General features: G+C 46.9%; 1 protein-coding gene across 1 annotated transcript; it reads left to right on the forward strand.

The window, feature by feature from the left end:
• The first annotated feature begins 1,029 nt into the window (after window positions 1–1,029).
• On the forward strand, window positions 1,030–20,848 carry LOC144888403 (C2 domain-containing protein 3-like). Its single transcript, XM_078766286.1, has 4 exons — window positions 1,030–1,201; window positions 1,318–1,596; window positions 9,373–9,530; window positions 20,657–20,848. The coding sequence occupies exons 1-4, from the start codon at window positions 1,168–1,170 to the stop codon at window positions 20,846–20,848; spliced, it is 663 nt and encodes a 220-aa protein (XP_078622412.1). The 5' UTR covers window positions 1,030–1,167.
• Window positions 20,849–21,305: the final 457 nt, after the last annotated feature.

Here is a 21,305-nt window from a genome sequence, read left to right on the forward strand (position 1 = left end):
AAAATAAAAGTAATTATGTCTCTTACATTGGAAATGTAGACGGTGGCTTCCAAACTGAGCCTCAAGGTCGGTGTACAGAAGTGGTATTTTATTAATCACAATAAATACAAGGCACAGGGAGGTGAAATTTGCTACACGTGATGTGCAATACACACAGAGCAAAGTGAATGTTCATTTGCGTCTGTAGGATGTCTAATAAATAAAGATGATATAACTATAGGCCAAGTGATAAGCACATCTCACACAACTCAAACAAAGCATGCCGTTTGTGCATTTTCAAACACCATTTGCGGCTAAACAAAAGGACGTAGGACAAAAGCAACTTCAGATTTGATTTCTACGACTCAAAATTAACCTAGAACCGGAATTTTGATTTTCTAGGTCTTAGGGAAACCTTTTTTTTTTTACATATTTTGAATTTTATAAACCGGAGCAGTGAACCATCCATCCGCGTCTCACCATCCATTCATCCTGCGTGATTCGCTGTATTTTTTGTTAATTTTACGTACACATCGACATCGTAAATATCGCGTTTAGAGATATATGGTTATACGTGCTACGTTGCCAATGGTCTTGTTAACATTGTGATGTGAAAATATATTTAACTTTTGTTGTAAATGTAGTTAAAAGTCGCGGTTTTACGTTTGGGCGGTGTATTTTTATCAGCGTCTCCATTAATGTTCATTTTTTTCACAAGGCCCAGACTTCAGACTTTGGCATGCTCACGTGGCTGTACCGTCAAAAACTGTTCCAACCCGTCATTTTTGACGGGCTTTATACTCGTCATATATAATGTTTTACGCAGTGGTAATGGTTGCTTCGTATTATTCGGTTCGGTAATGGTTGCAGCCTAAGAAGTATAGTTAGTAGCAGTGTCGTTGAAATATTTCCCTCTCGCTGCATAAGTGCATAACGGAAGTCACAAAATGTTCTGTCTTCAGTAATTCAGTTCCACTGTTAGTGTTAGCGACTGTTTTAATTATCTGGCATCTGGAAAGGCAGATATTGCATAATAAAATAATATTTGATTGCTTTCTTTTGTTTGTATGTTCTGCTGAAGGTTTCAACCGAGGTCAAAGGTTGAGTGTGGCGAGTCTTTGATTGAGTGTGGACTAAGAAACACTCGAACCGGAATTGCTTGAATGGTGGTAAAGAGAACCCAGGACAATGCGGAGCAAGTCAGCCAGAAAAGCCGACATGGGTAAAGCTGTGGCTTGACTGTGTGTCGTATGTTTATTTAACAAAAGCACGGCTTAGTTTGCAGGAGGTCAACTATAAATTATGTACGCATTCGATTCCTCTCTTCTCTCACCCCAGCTGATGCCATGTCCTGCAGTAGCCTGCCACCACTGGTTGAGGGACAGCTCCGTTGTTACCTCCGCGTCTCCTTGGGCCGCCTTGTATGGAAAGCACGCAGAAAACCGTCATTCCCTCTTACTCCTTTGGTCCGTTTGCGCTGGTGGGGAGAGACCAAAGGAGGGACACTGCTGCATCCCACGACCATCACCATGGGACAAGGTGGCACACGGAATGTCAAGTCTTCTGTCCGTTATGCCGTACGCTGTGGTTCCAAACAGCTCATCTCGTACTTGGCAGGTGCAGTCAGTGCTTGTATCTTTGAGGGTTGTCATCTGTAAAAAACAATTATTGTGACCATTTGCACATCTGTTTGATTCGTCTGCTGTAACACACACACACACACACACACACACACACACACACACACACACACACACACACACACACACACATATATATTGTTTCGGTTTTGAGTTTGTACAATAAAGGTTAATTTTCCCCCTCATAGTTAGTCACACTACAACACGTAGCCTCGCGATAGTTCAGTTATTTCTTAGTATGTGTAAGCATAGTCCTTTTCCTGTGTTAATCTTGCGTTGAGTAGAATAATGAGACTTAGGTCCTTTCATTGCCTTATGCCGCCTTATGCCGCCTTTGGATTTTTGGCGCAAATTAACACGAGGCAGGCCTGGCAAATCGAGGCAAGACCAAAGGAGGGCGGAGGAGAAGCCGACGGTAAGAGCGAGCCGCCAATCAGGGCTCGAAGGGAGTGGCTGCGGCACTGCGTCACAAGGCGTGGTTATAACATTCGAGAGAGCTAAGGGGGTTGGCAATATAACCCGTTGCGCGAAGCCCCCACCGCAGTTCTGCGAGAGGTGAGCTTGCAAGTTCTGGTGGGAGAGGCGCTAGTGAGCAAGTTACGAGTTCTGAGAGAGGACGCGCATGAACTAAGCTATAAGCGCTCTTACAAATTGGACGCTCGGTTGAGCTTGAGGCAGAGCCTCTTTTGGGTTGTGCGAGTGAGAGCGCGCCGGTAATTAATCGCGCTGTGGAAAACCGCCAAGCCTGGCGAGAGACGCGTACATTTCCCTCCCGCCTGCCTGCTCTGCCCCTTGTTCGAGAGACGTGCTGCAAGGATCCCTCCCACCGCCTGCTTGCCTTCATCGCGGGACGTGCTGTGACCGGGGAGAGCCACGCCGGGCGGAGCCGTTCCTGGACGACCAAGTCGGCGCGTTCGGCGAGGGAACATCATCCTACCTTCATTTCCCCCTGTGAGTGTGATGGGGCCCGTGCCTGGGGTTAACTTAAGACTGTATAAGACTGCTCTGTGTCTCTGCTTTCTACCGATCCTTGTACATAATAGTGTAAATAATAATTAAACCTGTGTTCTTCCTTTGATTCTACCGCTTTTGTGTTTTCCATCATTGACTAAGCGTGGTACGAATAAAACTGCTCTAATCGGGTTCCAATACCAAAGGTAACTGCACGGACCACGTGGTACACAATCCGCTCGGTGTACTCAAATTACGCGTGGCTCGTGCAAGGCTTGATTCCCCGCTTCCGCGGTGGCGCAGGTATTTAGGTACGTGCGAGAATTGTCCCGAAACCCTACCTTGCGTTTGCCTGGGAGGGGCGATTCAAGTCTCTCGGTTGCGCCGACCCAAGAAGAACAAGGGGCTTAATCTCCCCCTTGGTAAGGGCAGGAAGGGCGGCGAAAACCATAACATTTGGTGTCAGGAGTTGGATTGGACCGGAGTGCGCTTCACGCACTCGAAAATTACGAGCGACCGAAAGACCAAAATTATGCATAAAAACCTTCATTTATTACACAAATTGCTCATCCCTTTTTGGGCGGTGAATAGACAATAGACCACTGCAAACCGGATTACATACATGAGGCAAAAACGTGCATAATGCTTATGACTGGTGACCCTTTTGTATTTTAACACTATTTTGCCTTTAACAACTCGGGCTAAAAGCAAAATTACATGCAAAAAAAACTTCATTTTTTAGAAAATTTGCACATCCCTTTATTTGGGCAGTGTATAAAGGCCACAGATCGCGACTATGATAACTCCTGAATTTTTTATTTTTTTTTAATAACCTGGGGTACATACAAGAAGCATACACATGCGTTCTGCCTATGTGCATGTACAATGCATCGTGGTTATATATCTACCATAATTACTCCCGCCAGGAAGTAATGCATTCGTGTGTGTGTGTGTGTGTGTGTGTGTGTGTGTGTGTGTGTGTGTGTGTGTGTGTGTGTGTGTGTGTGTGTGTGTGTGTGTGTGTGTGTGTGTGTGTGTGTGTGTGTGTGTTCGTGTACAAGATATCTGGAAAAGTTCTGAACGGATTTGGATGAAAGTTGGTGGGATGATTGCCCTTGGGATAAGGAAGAATTTATTAGTTTTTGGTGAAGCTCAGGATATTGTTCCGGATCCAGGAATTATTTTTGGGAATTTTGTTTTCTGTTTTCCTTTAAAAACCATTTTCTCTGCAATAATTGGACCGATTGAGAGCAAATTTTCACCATAGGAGGGACTCGGTCTGTAGAATATTTTAATGGTAATTATGATGTCACAGGTCACGTGGTTCGGCCGCCATATTGGTTTGCGTGAAAAACACTAAAATCCAATTTTCTCCAAAACGCCTGAACAGATCGAGGCCAAACTTTGCAGGCAGAATCGCATACCCATGACGAACAAAAAAAGTCAGCGAGTATGACGTCATGCATGACATGGTTTCAGAGTTATGACGTTTTTAAGCACAAACCTTTAAAACCTAGCTCCTCCCTCATTTGTGATCCAATCGAGGGGAAACTTCACATATCTGTTCAGCATATCGGTCCACTAAAATGTCCTTTTGGAATTTGAGATAGGTCACGTAGTTTGGCAGACATCGTTATTTAAACGCAAATAATTAAAACATTTATATCTCTTGAACCACTTCATTGATCGACGTGAAACTTCATACTGTCCTAGAAGTCATGAAGAGTAACAAGTGTGCAAAATTTGAAGATGATTGGATGTACGGTCTGGAAGCTAGAAGATGTCATTGCGTGAAGAAGAAGAGTCTTCGACAGTGGACGATTAATTTATTTATCACATGTACAGACTTGCAGGCATTGTTTGACACAATCTCCCGGGTTAATTTGAACCTCAAATAAAATTATAATTCCAGATTTGTCAATGGTTGAGGTATATTAACAAACGAATAAAACAGATTTGGCAAAATTCCGACTTTTTAAAAAAAAGATCGCATATTCACCCAGGGTAAAAGAGGCTGAAGAAGAAGAAACCTCGCATGGGCTTCCCAGACCAAATTAATTCTGGTTCTGGCTCTGCGATATTCAGGTTTATTACTCCCGCTAGGGAGTAATGCATTCGATCGTGTCCGTCCGTGTGTGTGTGTGTTCGTATGTTCGTATGTTCGTGTGTTTGTGAACAAGATATCTGGAAAAGTTCTGAACGGATTTGGATGAAAGTTGGTGGGATGATTGCCCTTGGGATAAGGAAGAATTGATTAGTTTTTGGTGAAGCTCAGGATATTATTCCGGATCCAGGAATTTTTTTGGGGAATTTTTTTGGGAAAGATTTTTTCTGTTTTACTGCATTAAAGCTTTTATTCTTATTCTTAAATGATGTTTTTCTCCTCTAATTCCGAGATATATGAAAATTAATTCTCTGACAGTTAGGGCCTACTTTCTTTTTCATTTATTGTTTTGGGGAGAGGGGATGTTAAACAAAATGTATTATTCCAACTAAACCCACGGCGGGAGTATGCGCTCTACTGAGTGGCGTTCTAGTTCCAATTGCACTGGGCCAAGGGCTGACACCCGAGGCCTCTGGCCTGAGGCCTGTGTCCAATGCTGCTTCAGAGCACTTTTAATAAACGTATACCCCGTAGATCCTATACCCCGTAGCAGCCACGTGATCTTTTTTGAGGATAGAATTGTGGGTGGAGTCGGGCCAGCTGTCCAACCAATACGTTGAAGGCAGTTCGTCCACACATACATGGTCCAATAGTCAGAAAGCGAAGTGGCTTTATATATATATACAGTCGGACCCCACTATTTGTGGGGGATATGTTCCTGGAAAACCCACGAATAGCGGGGCATTGTTTCAATGGGAAAACGGGGTATAGGATCGCGAAAATCAGCGAATAGAGAGGAAAAAACCGCTAACAGCGAGGCAAAATCAGCAAATGATGACGCAAATCCCGAGAATGTTGACGATAATCCGCGAAGGTCGATGAAAGTCCCAGAAATGACGAGACATAATCCGCGAAGGTCGATGGAAATCCGCGAAGGTCGATGAAAATCCTGTGAATGTATGCCGCGGCATTGTTTCATTGGGGAAAAGGGGCATACGTTATAGGTTCCCGGCGGTTTCTGATTCACAGAGGAAATTTTTTTAAGTTTAAAATGTTTTCAACCGCAAATGCACATGATTAGTTTCACAAAAAATGCTTACAAAAAAAAAACAACACCTGGTACAGTACCATTTCCAATTTATTGAAGGAATGTGCTTACAGTTTATTAAAAGTGCTTAACCATACCGTACCATGAAAGAAAAAAAAAAAAAAAACACAACATCATCATGTACTGTTTAAAATTTTTATTTTACAAACACACTCAACTTTTAAATGATGGTAATGAATTCAAATCCCAAGAATTCCTCGAACTTTCAGGGCGACCCAAATGATGGTGCAGAAAAATCATGAAGAGCCAGGAGAGGTAGGAGAAGGTGAGGATGCTGGTGAGAATGCTGGTGAGGACACTGAGAGGAACGCTGGAGAGGGTGCTGGTGATCTTGAGGTGGAGATTTCCATCGACGCGGGTCGATTTCCATTGACCTGCGTATCCTTCAGCAACTCGCCCAGCAACTGGACTGTGAGGTGGACCTCGGCACCTCTTCCTCATTACTGCCCGCCTCCGCCTCCTGCTCCTCAGAAAACTTTGGAATGGCGTCCAACTCCTCGATGAGCGGGTTGAGGGAACGGTTCAGCATCATGGTTTTCAGCATGAAGTCCCTCATCTGCGTGTTGTCCTCGATCCATATTCTGAGAGTCTTCTCCATCCTTTCCATGGGGACAGTCCGGCATGGGTGACCACCTTCATACTCTATACAGTGCTCGCTGAAGCTTTCTCACGAATGGCCTTCTCCTTCTTCCGTATGTAGCGAACGGTGGATTGGTTGACGCCATAATGCCTGCCAACAGAGGCCGCACTCTCTCCTCTCGAAAGCCAGTTGAGCAGCTCCACTTTCTGGCTCAGGCACATCACTTTCTTCTGCCTCTTGGTAGTCGACGCATCTCCGGCACTGCTCTTGCGCTTGCGAGCCATTATTGAACGATGAGCACAGCTAGGCAAAACCACAGGTCGAAGCAACGGAACGAGGAATCACCAGCACTACTGGAGAGGGTGCTGGTGATCTTGAGGTGGAGGGCTCAAGAACAATGATTGAGATCAAGGACACAATCTGTATTTATATGTACGATTGCGAGCATTGTGGGTATCTGCGGGAGCCCATTGTTTGTGGGGGATGTTCTCAGATGATGCTGTATTGAGCGTATCTGCTAATTTCAATAATAGATTTAATGAAGCATTTTATAATTCGCGGGGTTGACATGTTTTAGTCACTGATGGAACATCCCCCGAAGCGTTTTCATTGTGTAACATCTCTGCTGATGCTTTACTGTAAATTGCAAACTGTAATCGATTTAATGAAGCGTTTGCATTGTATAATTCCCGTAGTTGACTCGTTTACGCATCTGGTGGGATATCCTGCGAAACTCGCTTATAGTATGGCTAAAATTCGCACCTGCAAAAGCCATGAAAATGCAAAGCACACAGCAGCGAATGTACTGTGCTGTACTGTATAAGCAGGTCATGCTCACTGCTTGTATAAGATGTTTTTTTGCATACCTCCAGCTGCTTTTTGCATGGCTGGTAAAATATGTTTTATAAATGTGTCAAGCTAGCGGCGATTTTGCGGAACACAGCCGTGAGAGGTTTTGTTTGTCACAGATCTACATATAATAATGTTGAAGTGGAATTTTCTTTTTCTAAATTTTTACAAAATAATTAAAAATGAAATACAGAAATATCTCATTTACATCTAGCTATTCAACCACCTGAGTAAATACTTCGTAGAAGCGCCTTTGGCAGCGATTTACCGCTTTGAGTCTTCTTGGGTATATCTGTATCAGCTTTGCACCTCTGGACTTGGGAGTTTGTCCCATTCTTCCTTGCAGATTTTGTCAAGCTCTGTCAAGTTGGATGGGGAGTGTCGGCGAACAGCAATCTTCAAGTCTTTCCACAGATTCTCAATGGGATTCAAGTCTGGGCTTTGGCTGGGCCACTCAAGGACTTTCACGTTGTTGTTCTGAAGCCATTCCAGTGTTGCTTTGGCTGTATGATTGGGGTCATTGTCCTTTTGGAATGTAAATCTTTGCTGCAGTCGAAGGTCTTTTGCACTCTGAAGCAGGTTCTCCTCAAGGATTTTCCTGTATTTGGCTCCATTCATTGTTCCCTCTATCCTTACAGGTTGCCCAGTCCTCACCATTGAAAAGAAAAGCATTCCCAAAGCATGATGCTTTCACCACCATACTTCACGTTAGGGATGGTGCTAGATTGGTAATGAGCTGTGCTCTGTTTCTGGCAGACATAGAGCTTTGCATTCAGGCTAAAGAGTTCAATTTTCATCTCATCAGACTACAGAAACTTTTGCCTCATGCTCGGTCTCTCACGTGCCTTTTTTCAACCTCCAGGCATGCTGTCAGGATTGGCTTCTGTCTGGCCACTCTCACATAAAGCCTAGCTTTGTGAAGTGCTGCAGAGACCTGTCCTTCCGGCAGGTTCTCCCATCTCAGCCATGGAACTCTGTAGTTTTGTCAGAGAGGTCATTGGGTTCTTGGTCACCTCCTTGACCAAGGTCCTTCTTCCTCAGTTGCTTAGTTTGGTCAGAAGGCTAGGAAGAGTCTGCGTCGTTCCATATTATTTCCATTTCCTAATGATTGACCTCATTGTGGTCTTGGGAACTTTCAACACTCTATAAATGTTTTTATACCTTTCCCCAGATCTATGCCTCCTCACAATTCTACTACACCCAAAGATATGGTAATCTGAAGGGGCGAGTTCTACAGACAGTTCCTTGGATTTCATGGTAGAGTTTCTGCTCTGACATGCACTGGCAACTGTGGGACCTTATAGAAAGGTGTGTTTCTTTCTAAATCATGTCCAATCAATTGAATTGGCCACAGCTTAACTCCGATCAAGTTGTAGAGACATCTCGAGGATGAGGATCAAAGGAAATTGGATGCACTTGAGCTGAATTTGGAGTGTGATGAATGGTTAAATGGCAAATGGCAAATGGCAAAGTGGTTGAATACTTATTGACTCGAGATTTCAGCTTTTCATTTTTTTTTTATTTTGAAAATGTTCTAAAAAATAAATAAATTTCACGTTGACATTATATAGTATTTTGTGGAGTTCAGTGACAAAAAAATATCAATTTAATCCATTTTAAATTAAGGCTGTAACACAACAAAATGTAATGGAGGGCAAAAGATAATGTACTGCCAATGTTTCCATCGTTGTGTACAACAAGCAAGCAGATGAATAAACAGGAAAAGAGGAGTGGAGAAATCATTGGCCTTTATGGAAGACGATTAGGTCTGGTGGGGTTAATAAGGGTAGATTTATAAAATAGACAGTATGTTAGGGAGGTAAGTTGCCCACTGGCTGTGTTGCCCACCACTCAGGTGAGTTTGCTTTCTATAATACTCAACGCATACAAGGTTTGGAGAAACCACATGTACAATTTCTCACGATGCAGGTTTTAAAATCCCCAGCTTTATCAGCGTTGTGTTCGATTCATTTCGTCATACTGTACCTGCATGATCAAATGAAAGAGCAATATTAGTTATATATTCGATATATTAGATATAATTATTATATATGTATAATATTAGATATGTAATATATTTGATATAATTTTCGATTAGACATTTGGTTATCATTGTAATGTGAATCCCCACATTTGCATGTATGTACTCTTTGTGGAACAGACATGGGCAGCCTGATGCTCGAGGTCCTGTCCAGGACAGACCAGCTTGCTTTAGGCAAAGTGCAGATTCATGGACTAGCAACGCTGTCCGTGACGAACCCGATCCAAGGATCCTTCCCAATTATTTCACCATCGTCGGAGAAACTCGGGGATCTACAGGTAAGTGGAACCCCACACACATTCAGCTGATTTAAGGCCCATAAAATATTTATTATTATTATTTTTTTTTGCCAATCGCAATGTGTTGGAAATAGCCCGAGAGTATCGATTTTTTTCGGTTTTGCCAGTGACCTCACACGATGATCTCACCTTGATCCAAATGGTGGTTTTACATAAGGAACCGTGCATGTCGAGCTCGGATTGCGATACTGATTCCATCGTCATTAGCAAGTTTTTTAAAGGTTCTCAGGATGTTGAAACTGATCAGTGGGATTTTGAAGAAACTGTTGGACACAAAATGATATATATCTATATATCTATAAATATATTATATATATATTGTCGTGCGGCCGCCTCTGATAAAAATCAGGTGGTCACGGAAGCCGATCGCGAAGGCCTTAACTCTCGAGGCGAAACTCAATGGCGGACTCCAAAAACAAAAGCCACACCAAAGTGCGCGGGATGGAGGGAGGCGGCGCAAGAGCCCTACAGTCTTACCTGTTCACGGGGCGTCTCCAATGCTGCTGCAAATTAAATAAACTAGGACGTGCCCGTACGTGGGTGCGTAGCTCGGTAACTACTTCTCCGATTACGTGCTTGCCCGTACGTGCGTGCAAAAAAACATGCGTTTACATGCAGTAACGACCACAGAACCCCCCCCCCTCTATTTACATGAAATGGTTTGGTCCATTCGCAAAGGCAAAGCGAACGACCACAGAACCCCCCCTCTATTTACATGAAATGGTTTGGTCCATTCGCAAAGCCAAAGCGAACGGCTTGCGAGTTTGGTAAATAAATCGCCATAGCTCGGTAACTACTTCTCCGATTAATATGAAACCTTGAAAAGGCACATCCTCAGGTCCCCAGCAATATACCTGGCAAGTTTCAAGTATATCGGACCCGTGGTTGTCGAGAAACAGCGGTCACAGACAAACAAACACACAGACACACAGACACACACACACACAGAGATTACTGGAATTATAGATAGATCACACGGAAAACTGCGTTCAAGTACAGACTTGGCATTTAATATGGAATATTTTTTTTGTGGGGGTGAACTTACTTTTCAAGATGACTTAGAACCAAAAGTTCATTGGAATTATGTTGAAATTATTCTAGATTTTATTAATGTGACCTTTAAAAGAAACAAAAACCACATTTGACATTTCGAAGCAAATAAATTGATCCTTGAAAGTGATGTAAACTGATATCGAACTCAATTCACGGACAGTACTGTGTTAAACTTCTGTGCGTTTTCCAGAAGTATCTCTTTATTTTGCACATTAGCCAAAAATTTTTTTTAACAAAAACAAAAGTTAAATTACGACTGGGATTACAGACAGTAAAATTACAGTTCAGTAGTTCGTGTAACCCCCACGAGCATTCAGGAGAGCACGTACACGTTGAGGCATGCTGTTCACGAGATTTGCCAAGGTTTGGACAGGAATCGCTTGCCATGCAGTTACAATAGTCTGCTGCAATTCACACACAGTGGTGGGCTGCTGGTCCAAGTTGTCGATTTGACGCATTAATTCTGCCCACAAGTTCTCTATCGGATTCATATCCAGGGACATGGCAGGCCACTCCATATGCTCTACACCACGGTCAGCAAGAAAGTGTTGGATCATGCGAGCACGATGAGGCCGTGCATTGTCATCTTGGAAGACAAAGTTTCCTCGAAAGGCTTCATGAGCAAATGGAGGCAATGTTTCATCCAGAATGACCCTGTGCTTGAACTTGTTCAGGTTTCCATTCAGAACAACAAGGTCAGTTTTGCCCCCTGCATGAAAAGCAGCCCAAACGGTCACCCCACCACATCCAGCTTGGACTCTTGGCACTATACAATCTTCGTTGTAGGCTTCATGCACTTGTCTGCGCACTCGGACGTGGCCATATTGACGATAGACCAGAAATCTAGACTTGTCACTGAAGATCACGTGATTCCAGTGTCCTGGCTGCCATTGACGGTGTTCTCTGGCACACTGCAATCGGCGCTGGCGGTGTTGTCTGGTCAGACGTGGCTTTCTCATGGGATGCCTGGCACGATAGCCTGCTTGAACCAGTCGTTGGTTGACTAGACTTCTGGATAGAGGCACATTTGTCAGTTGCTGTCACTCAGCCCTAAGCCGATTAGCTGACTTGGTACGGCCATTGCGGACTAACCGGTGCAGCTGGCGATCATCCCTCCTTGTGGTTCTGCGGGGACGTCCTGACCTCGGTATTGGAGTAGGGACACCCCTCTGAGCATTTCGTTTCAGGATCTTTGACACCTGACCTTGAGTGATGCCATACTGCCGAGCAAAAGCACGCTGTTTCATGCCCGAATTTCGTAAAGCCACCACTAAATGACAAACAGCATTGTCGAGTTGACGGACCATCTCCAGGGGAAGCGGCAATAACTTTTGTAGACGTGCAGCAGTTGTTTTCCACTAATACAGAACGCAACAACCCTCATATACCCGATTGTGAAGCCAATCATCAAATGTACCTGTCCATAAATTTTGTCACGCCACCTGTGATATAATCCTGTTATTGACTTCTTGCTGCGACAGACAATCAGTGACATGGTTCTTTTAACAAAGACATCACCGAAGGGTAAAAGAAACTCACCAGATTGATATACCGAGTTCAGAAAGTAAACTCAAGTCAAGAAAAAAATATATATTCCATATTAAATGCCAAGTCTGTATATATATATATATATATATATATGTATATATATATATGTATATATATATATGTATATATATATATATATATATATATATATATATATATATATATATATATATATATATATATATATATATATATATATATTGTTACAGACACGACTTTGATGTTATGGTGGGCCGAGCGGAATGGCCGCCGTGTCCGCACAAGTTACCCGATTATACTCGAACGTTGCCGAGTCGCGCTACGCTAAATCAATGAAGGAAAAGGACACAACGGCTGGGATTAAAATGACACGACACCAGGGATACGGTTCTCAGGACCTCCGGAGGAGGTTATATTAGGGCGGAAGGTCAGATTACAACGACAAGAGGGACAGCATAGAAAGGCAGGCACTTAGACACACTCTTCTATTAGCCCCGACAGACGACAGATAAACGGGACAAAACTGACTCACACGGGGATTGATGGCAAGGAAAGCGGGTAGTCGATGGCTCAAGGTGCACTCTTGGCTCAAGGACAGAATCGACCCGGTCCGGTCCAATGATGCGGGGAGGTCGCTCTCAGCGCTGGAAGGTCGCGACTTGTCTTCTTCAGTCGGGGGCGCATCTGACCTCACATCCGGTAAGTGGCCGCGTATATCCGGCGGGGAGTGACACGCCCTCGGCTCGTTAGCTCCGCCCCAGATGGAATCGGCCCGTTGCTTCTCATTGGGTGCGTGGGGGGGGGGGGGTTACCGGCTCCGCCCTTGACGAGGGGCTGACAGCCAGCCCCTTCGTGGTACCCCGTCGGAGCGCATGGTCATGGCGGCTAACCGAGCCGGTGTGAGGACGCACACTCCCCCGCGCCGCGCCGCCCCCATCTCCTCTGTTGTTGTAGTTGTAGTTGTTGTTGTAGTTGTTGTTGTTGTTGTAGTTGTTGTTGTAGTTGTTGTTGTTTCATGGGGAAGATGGGAGGAGGTAAGGGGAGGTCCTAAACTCACTACTGGTGCCATACGATCACATTCTGGTGCAACGAAGAGTCAGAATTAATGGAAACGAGTCCTTAACTGACATAGACTAAGAATAACTAGCAAGATGTCCTATAGTTGTCTACGTGAGATGCGGTGAACCTGGGCACGACATTTAATGGGGGAAAAAGGGGAAGGTCGGTTCTACAGAGTGTTATTTACAGGCAATGGGACTAGGGAATGGGGGATTGGGGATAGTTGGGGAGTATTGGGGAAATAGGGGAGTATTTACAAGCGGATATTGAGGCCAAATGCCATATCCGCAACATTGCACCCTTCTCTACCCTCGGGGCGTCTCGACCCGATAAATTTTTACCTATTTTAGTGTGGCACTCAGATGTAGTTCCCTCTACTATTAACTCTACCCTGAGTGCGACAGTTTTACAGATGTTCACAAATGAGTAAATATGTCCCCCTGCGACGTTGCACCCTTCTCCTCACAGAAACACACCCACAGGATAACCGAATTGCGGAAAGAATTCGCAAACTAAACATACAGCCGGTAGGGAGCATTATTTACAAGACTACGCTGCTATTTACACTACGATCCAGGACCCGTTTTTGGAGGAACACATGCAGATGTTATGCATAGAGAGAGAGCACGCATGCCAGCATCGATACACCAACCCACGAGTGCTCTGTGGCCTTACGGCCTTTAATAACGTGCAGAGCACCCCTTCCAAGCATCAAAAGCACCACCCCATCACACAGTCAGCACCATCCGGTGCACTAATAAAGTGTTTATAAATCACCGGTGGTGTCGCAGCCGGCCGATGTTCTGCCGCTGGTCTTGCCTTCGTGTGGTGCACTTGGTGTTCTTGCCTCTTTAAAAAAAAACAAAGAAAGGCGCCAACCGCGTCCATTTCTCTATTGTGGCCGTCAGGGGGCCAACTGTTAGTGGTTCACCTTGTATGGCATAGGTGCCACGTTGACCCATAGGTCCATCCATGGGTGGTGCTTGGCCGCAAAAGAACTGCGGTCCATTGTGGGTGGCCACAAACATTGCGGTCCATATGGTGTATCGATCCAGGCAGCAAGCAGCGAAAGTGCAGGCCCACAACTGCGTAGCCAGCACCTCTCTCTCTCCTCTCTCTCTGCCCCAAAGCCAGATCCTCGGAGGTGGGAGACAAAAGAAGCAGACAAGTGAGTAAGGTGGTAAGGGCGCAAAAGTGCATGCAATGTAAGGTAATGCACACTGGGGGCACATGGGAACCAGGTGAGACAGGTACGTTCCTACCGTACGCCCCCCCCCCCCCCCACCAGGTAACCTACATGGCCCCTCCCTTACCCCTTACTGTATCCACAAAACACAACACTACCCATAAACATCTACTTTACAAATCAACAAACATCCCTACTGTCTTCCCCGTTCCTCCCATATACCAAATTCGTCTTCTCTCCCTCCTAACCAATCAAATTTGCCATTTTCAACTCTCATCAAAATTTGCCATCTCCAACTGAACATCAAAATTTGCCATTACCAATTCATCATCAGTCCCTCCTAAGGAGGGAGAGATGGAATCACCCCAATGTCTCATCCACGTCGTGATGCGTCTCACCAAACCAACAGCAATCCTCCTTCCTGCACAAAACAAAGAAAACACAGGTGTGGAGTCATCATCATCACCACAGGTAAGTGGCTGCGTATGGTGCGACAGGTTCATCAATCCTAACTATTTCCTAAATGACTTTAACAACTTTACACTACCCGCGGTCTTTCTCCGGCCAAACCATTGGCCCTCTTCCACTATGGGTTCTAAAAACCAATCCCCATTGGCCAAACTGTGGTGCTTTTCAATTTGGGGTCTCACTCCCCCGATTCATCTCCCGGTGCCCTCGCACAATTTCCGGGCTGTGGCGTGTACCTCTCCCAGCGGGTCTACCCACCTGCACACCTCCACCACTGCAGTTGCCTCCGAGCTTACCTGCTCCTTACCCTAACCTAACTACCTGGGGAAGGCCCTCTGGCGCTCTCCCCACTCGGTGCCCTCTCTGGCACTGGGCTACCCGATCCACACCCGGGATCCTCAGGCACCCACTCACAACTACCGGCTCCCAGAGCCCACCTGCGGCCTCACCTGGCCGACATCCTCACAGTGGTGGAGTGCCCAACCAACTACACACACTAACAGGCTACACGCCCAGCCATTTCCACAACACTAATGCACCCATCCACAATACCATTCTGCAACCGCACCACAAATGCCAATATCCAACCACAATTTACCTATACCCTCTACCTAACACTTACACTACCCGCCCCGGGTATCCGTGAAAGGGGTCCACTCTTCCCCCATCCACACCTTCGCACCATGCACACCACTCCGTACCACTTACTCCAACTCTCTCCACACACCTGTACTTGCACACCTGTGCTCTCACACCTGGTGCCACCTGCACCCTTCTCTCCCCAAGCGCATTCGCGCTGATCCACAACACTCATTACTCACACACTGCTCCACACACCTGTCCAGTTCTCACACCTGTGCAATCACACCTGTTCAATTCTCACACACACGGCATCATCTCAGCTAACTACTCCCTTCTGAAACTTGCGCTTCCCAGTCGTCCCTTTAAACTATTGCGCTCCCACGTCATTATAATCCACACTAATCTACCTGCGTCCCCACTACAGGTATCAGTCACTAACTAAACTTAACGTCACCTAATGTCATCTCTCTAGATCCCTACACACAATATAACCTAACCCACCCGGGCTAGTTTTCACTGCCATCAACCCCATAAGCTATTGCTCCTTTGCCCCCATGGGAAGGGCGGCAGGGATGCCAGCCTTACCCACCGGGCCCATCGCTCACTACCAATTTTGCACATCCAATTTCAACAAATCAAAAATTTGCCAATCCTACTCATCATCTGCCAATCACTACTGCCAATCCCTTGCCAATCATCAAATTTTGTTTTTCTCTAATTTTGGGTCCAAAACACTAACCTCATCACCCAGTCTACTCACTAATGCCTCTCGGTGCGCCAATTCCTGTCCAAAGCCCGGCTTCGTAAAGCCAAGCCATGAATGCGGGTTGTTTGGTGCCAGCGGCTGGATACGTCCCGCATTCGGTGCAGGGACGGGGGCTTACCCGGGCCGAGATCCCACGCACCATCTCGGCGTGGAGCCATCCAATGTCCCGATCTCGACCTGCCGGACTGCCTCAACAAAAAGTGGTCGCCATGACGACCCTTTCTATCGGGCTGCCCGCTCCGCCTAGTGGAGCACGGACGCGGCCGTTCAAAGCGAGGCCCAGCACGCACCGAGGGCCCGCTTCGGCTAAAAGTCGCTCTAACCTCTAACCCGTTTAACGTCGATGCTTCACCTGCATGCTTACACCCCGCAGCCCGTTCCTTGCTCACACATCCAGCCGTGCCCATGCTCCTCGTACCTTTCCTTACACACCCAGGTACCCTCATTCCACTCACAGCCTTGGTCACACACCTGACCACCGAACACTTTGGCACACATTCGTTGGTCGCACACCTCACCAACACACCTCTTCGCGCCCCCTCCTCTGTCACCTCCTCTGTGACAATCACAGGTGTGCTCTCATTCGCACACCCAACCACGTGCCTCACTACCAACTCAAATGTGCCTTCCCACACACGCTCTACCATCCCAGGTGTGCATCCTTCCATCCCAGGTGTACATCCTCGCTCACCTGTCACAACCAACTCACTCTCCTTGTCACTCTCACTACTCTCACCTCCATTCTTGACAGCACACTCACCCTTACTCTCGACAGCGCACTCTTTCCTCATGCACCTGTCCGTCACACACCTTTCTCGCACACCCTCCTGCGCACACTCTCCCGTCACACCCTCTGTAACACTTACCACACCGCGCTTCCATGTGCCCCCTCGCACACGCGCTACGACCGACTCGCTCTCGCCAGCACCCTCACTCCTTGGCACGCACTTTTTCCTCACACACCCCAGAGTCGGACTTTCTTGCACACCTCCTTTTTCGCACACCAGACCTGTCGCACACTTCACCAACGGCCTCTCACGAACACCCGGGTCCATCTCGACCCCCAAGCTTCTTAAATCCCCTGGCGCATCATACGCACGACCATATTGGTCACCACTTACACCGGGTCCTCTTCCTCTTCGCTTCTCCTCCATCACCTGCGAATCCCTCATCCGGTTAATGAGCACATCATCACGATCCAAACACAGACTTTGGACCAATTCTTTTATCTCCTCTTTTATCTCTTTCTTATCCCCTCTCCGTCGCTTCTTAATTTCGCTCACCCCTTCTTCCACTTCTAATTTCTGCTTCACCTCCTTTATTCCCCGGTACGTCTCCTCAAGCTCGTCCTCCAAGGCTACCTTGACCGTTTCCATGTGCGTTCTCACCTGCCGGTCCTTCGTCTCCATTACCTCTACCACCTCGTCCAACCTCGTTGTCAATCCCTCACGTACCATCTGACATTCCCTCTTCGTCGCTACCAAGTCGTTTTTTATGTCGTTTTGTGTCGCTTTTAACCCTCCTAATACCGCAGTGTTCCTTTGAACCTGCTCCGTTAGTCCTTTTTGTCCCTCTGTTAGCTGCTCCACCTCCTGCGTCAGGTCCTCTATGCCCCCTTGTAACTTTACAGTCCCCTTTCTCACCTCCTTCTCCATGTGCTCCTTACAGTGCCTCACCTCCTCGCGCACTCCTCCGACCTCCTCACTCACTCCTCTTCTGATCTCCTCTCCCATCACTTGCATCTCCTGCCCAGATGCCACCCTCACCTGCTCCATTTCCTCCCTGTGAGCATCCAGTTTGGTTTCTACCCCCATTCTGACCCCTTCTATCTGCTGCCCCATTTGTTTAACTTCCCTTTCCGCTTGGTCCCTCATGTCCCTCAATTTGCCTTCCATGGTGTTTTCTAACCCCTCTAACCCTTTTTGCATCCCTTCCATTTGATTCTCTTGAGCGGCCATTCTGTTTTCTACCCCCATTAACCCCTCCTGTATTTCCCCTAATCTATTGTCTAATTTCCCAAATTTCCCGTCTAACCCCTTAAAATTATTGTCTAACCCCTCACCGGTACCCCTCGCTTCGTCCCTCATGTCCCTCAATTTGCCTTCCAATCGCTCACCCTGAGCATCCATCCGGTTTTTCAAACCTCCAATTTGGTCTCCCATTTGTTCCATAAAGGCCCTCATTTGCAGGAGGAAAAGGTTCGAATCCACCAGGGGCGCTGCCACGGTCGCGGGCGCCGCGACCAGCGAGGCGCCATTTTGCGCACCCGCAATGTCGGGCGCAACGACGCTACTTTGTGCGTCTGCTACCCTCGCTGCTTCGCTCTCCTCACGTCCCTCAATTTGGTCCTGGACCGACCCTGCCTCACTCTCCCCTACCGGACCCCAGCCGACTTGGTCTGCCATAGCGCGACTTTCAAAATTCGGGTTTTTATATTTTGTAAAACAAAATCAAATTTCGCCGTTATAATTTCGAGCGCGGGAAACGCGCTCCGGATCGAATTCTACCTTCCAACACCAATTGTTACCCTAGTGGTACAATTGGTGTTCCAAAATTTGGGCCTAATAAATTTAGTCCCAGGTTCGAATCCGACACTCCTGACACCAAATGTTACAGACACGACTTTGATGTTATGGTGGGCCGAGCGGAATGGCCGCCGTGTCCGCACAAGTTACCCGATTATACTCGAACGTTGCCGAGTCGCGCTACGCTAAATCAATGAAGGAAAAGGACACAACGGCTGGGATTAAAATGACACGACACCAGGGATACGGTTCTCAGGACCTCCGGAGGAGGTTATATTAGGGCGGAAGGTCAGATTACAACGACAAGAGGGACAGCATAGAAAGGCAGGCACTTAGACACACTCTTATATTAGCCCCGACAGACGACAGATAAACGGGACAAAACTGACTCACACGGGGATTGATGGCAAGGAAAGCGGGTAGTCGATGGCTCAAGGTGCACTCTTGGCTCAAGGACAGAATCGACCCGGTCCGGTCCAATGATGCGGGGAGGTCGCTCTCAGCGCTGGAAGGTCGCGACTTGTCTTCTTCAGTCGGGGGCGCATCTGACCTCACATCCGGTAAGTGGCCGCGTATATCCGGCGGGGAGTGACACGCCCTCGGCTCGTTAGCTCCGCCCCAGATGGAATCGGCCCGTTGCTTCTCATTGGGTGCGTGGGGGGGGGGGGGTTACCGGCTCTGCCCTTGACGAGGGGCTGACAGCCAGCCCCTTCGTGGTACCCCGTCGGAGCGCATGGTCATGGCGGCTAACCGAGCCGGTGTGAGGACGCACACTCCCCTGCGCCGCGCCGCCCCCATCTCCTCTGTTGTTGTAGTTGTAGTTGTTGTTGTTGTTGTTGTAGTTGTTGTTGTAGTTGTTGTTTCATGGGGAAGATGGGAGGAGGTAAGGGGAGGTCCTAAACTCACTACTGGTGCCATACGATCACATTCTGGTGCAACGAAGTCAGAATTAATGGAAACGAGTCCTTAACTGACATAGACTAAGAATAACTAGCAAGATGTCCTATAGTTGTCTACGTGAGATGCGGTGAACCTGGGCACGACATTTAATGGGGGAAAAAGGGGAAGGTCGGTTCTACAGAGTGTTATTTACAGGCAATGGGACTAGGGAATGGGGGATTGGGGATAGTTGGGGAGTATTGGGGAAATAGGGGAGTATTTACAAGCGGATATTGAGGCCAAATGCCATATCCGCAACAATATATATATATATATATATATATATATATATATATATATATATATATATATATATATATTGTTACGGAACCCAACGTCGGCCTCTTTCCCCCTTATCGAGGGGGGATTAATCCCCTCGTCTATGACTGACCGACGTGGTCCTGGGGGTATGACGTCACGCCCGGTCAGCGCTGGGTAGGGTATTAGGCCCACCCGTCCTATGACCTAAATACCAGCGCCTCTCGGTATGCAAGGAAATACTCCCACTCACGGACGCAGCATAATAGATTGGTAGCGCCGAGCGAATCGAACTGCGGCGTGAGCCGTTTATCGAAGGGGCTAAACCCGATTCATATGCGTTGGCCGAATCGCGCCACGTACACTCAATTTCGCTAAAGCGACCGAATGAGAAAGAAGGAAGGCAAAGGTACAGAAGAACAGATATTTATTAATTATTTACACAACCCAAAGAAAAGAGAGCAATCAAGGTAATATACAGGGAAATGGAAGGAGCAGAAGGACACAGAGCAATTCTAGCTTATACTATACAGGCTTAACTTAAGACCCCAAGACAACACAGAGGACGGACAACGAGCAGACTCGCACGACTGGGGGGATGAAAGGAATGGCAGATTCGAATCCTGGCAGGGCGGGGGGGGGGGGGCGGGGGGCACGGCCCAAAGAGATCGCGGCAGGAAGGTCCGGGGCCAATGGCTCGATGTGGTTTCCCCGCTTGAGCGTCCACGCACTGAATCCGCAGAGAAGGCTCAAGAGTAAGTTCAAGAGCAAGGCAGCACAACGAGGCAGTGAGCGGGCTCAAGCGCAGACGAGGTACAGCAACGAGCAGGGCGCACAAACCATCTTCATCTGCATCTGCATCTCATCTCATCTCTCGGTCAAAGGCTTCCGCCCACGCTTTTATATCGCGCTCTTAGATCAAGCCGCGGGTTAAGAGGGCGCGCCTACCGGGTCGCTCTTTGCAGTGCCGATTGGTGGGCACGGGCTCTTCCTGGCTCCGCCTCCCGGTGACGATGGCCGAGCCACGCCCTTCTTCCCCGGGTCGACCCCATGGAATAATGGCGTCTTGTGGAGGGATAATGCCAACAACCACCCGCACCCTTTCGAAGGGAGAATGGGCCTACGCTTCTTTAATTGATGTAACGCAATGAACTAGTGGAAACGAAGCCTTATGCTGACATTTACGAAGGATATAACTACTGAGGGAAACTTATGATTTGCTACGTGTGTGCGATGGCCTAACTAAGGACGACCTTTGACCTTTACACTTGGAGGTATTTACAAGGAATATTTACAGCACACAAAAGGGTATATTTTACAGCAAATTACAATATATATATAATATATATATATATATATATATATATATATATATATATATATATATATAT

This window comes from Myxine glutinosa, chromosome 12 (genome assembly GCF_964187855.1).
Source record: "Myxine glutinosa chromosome 12, kmMyxGlut1.1, whole genome shotgun sequence".
In the NCBI taxonomy this organism is placed as follows: Eukaryota; Metazoa; Chordata; class Myxini; order Myxiniformes; family Myxinidae; genus Myxine; species Myxine glutinosa.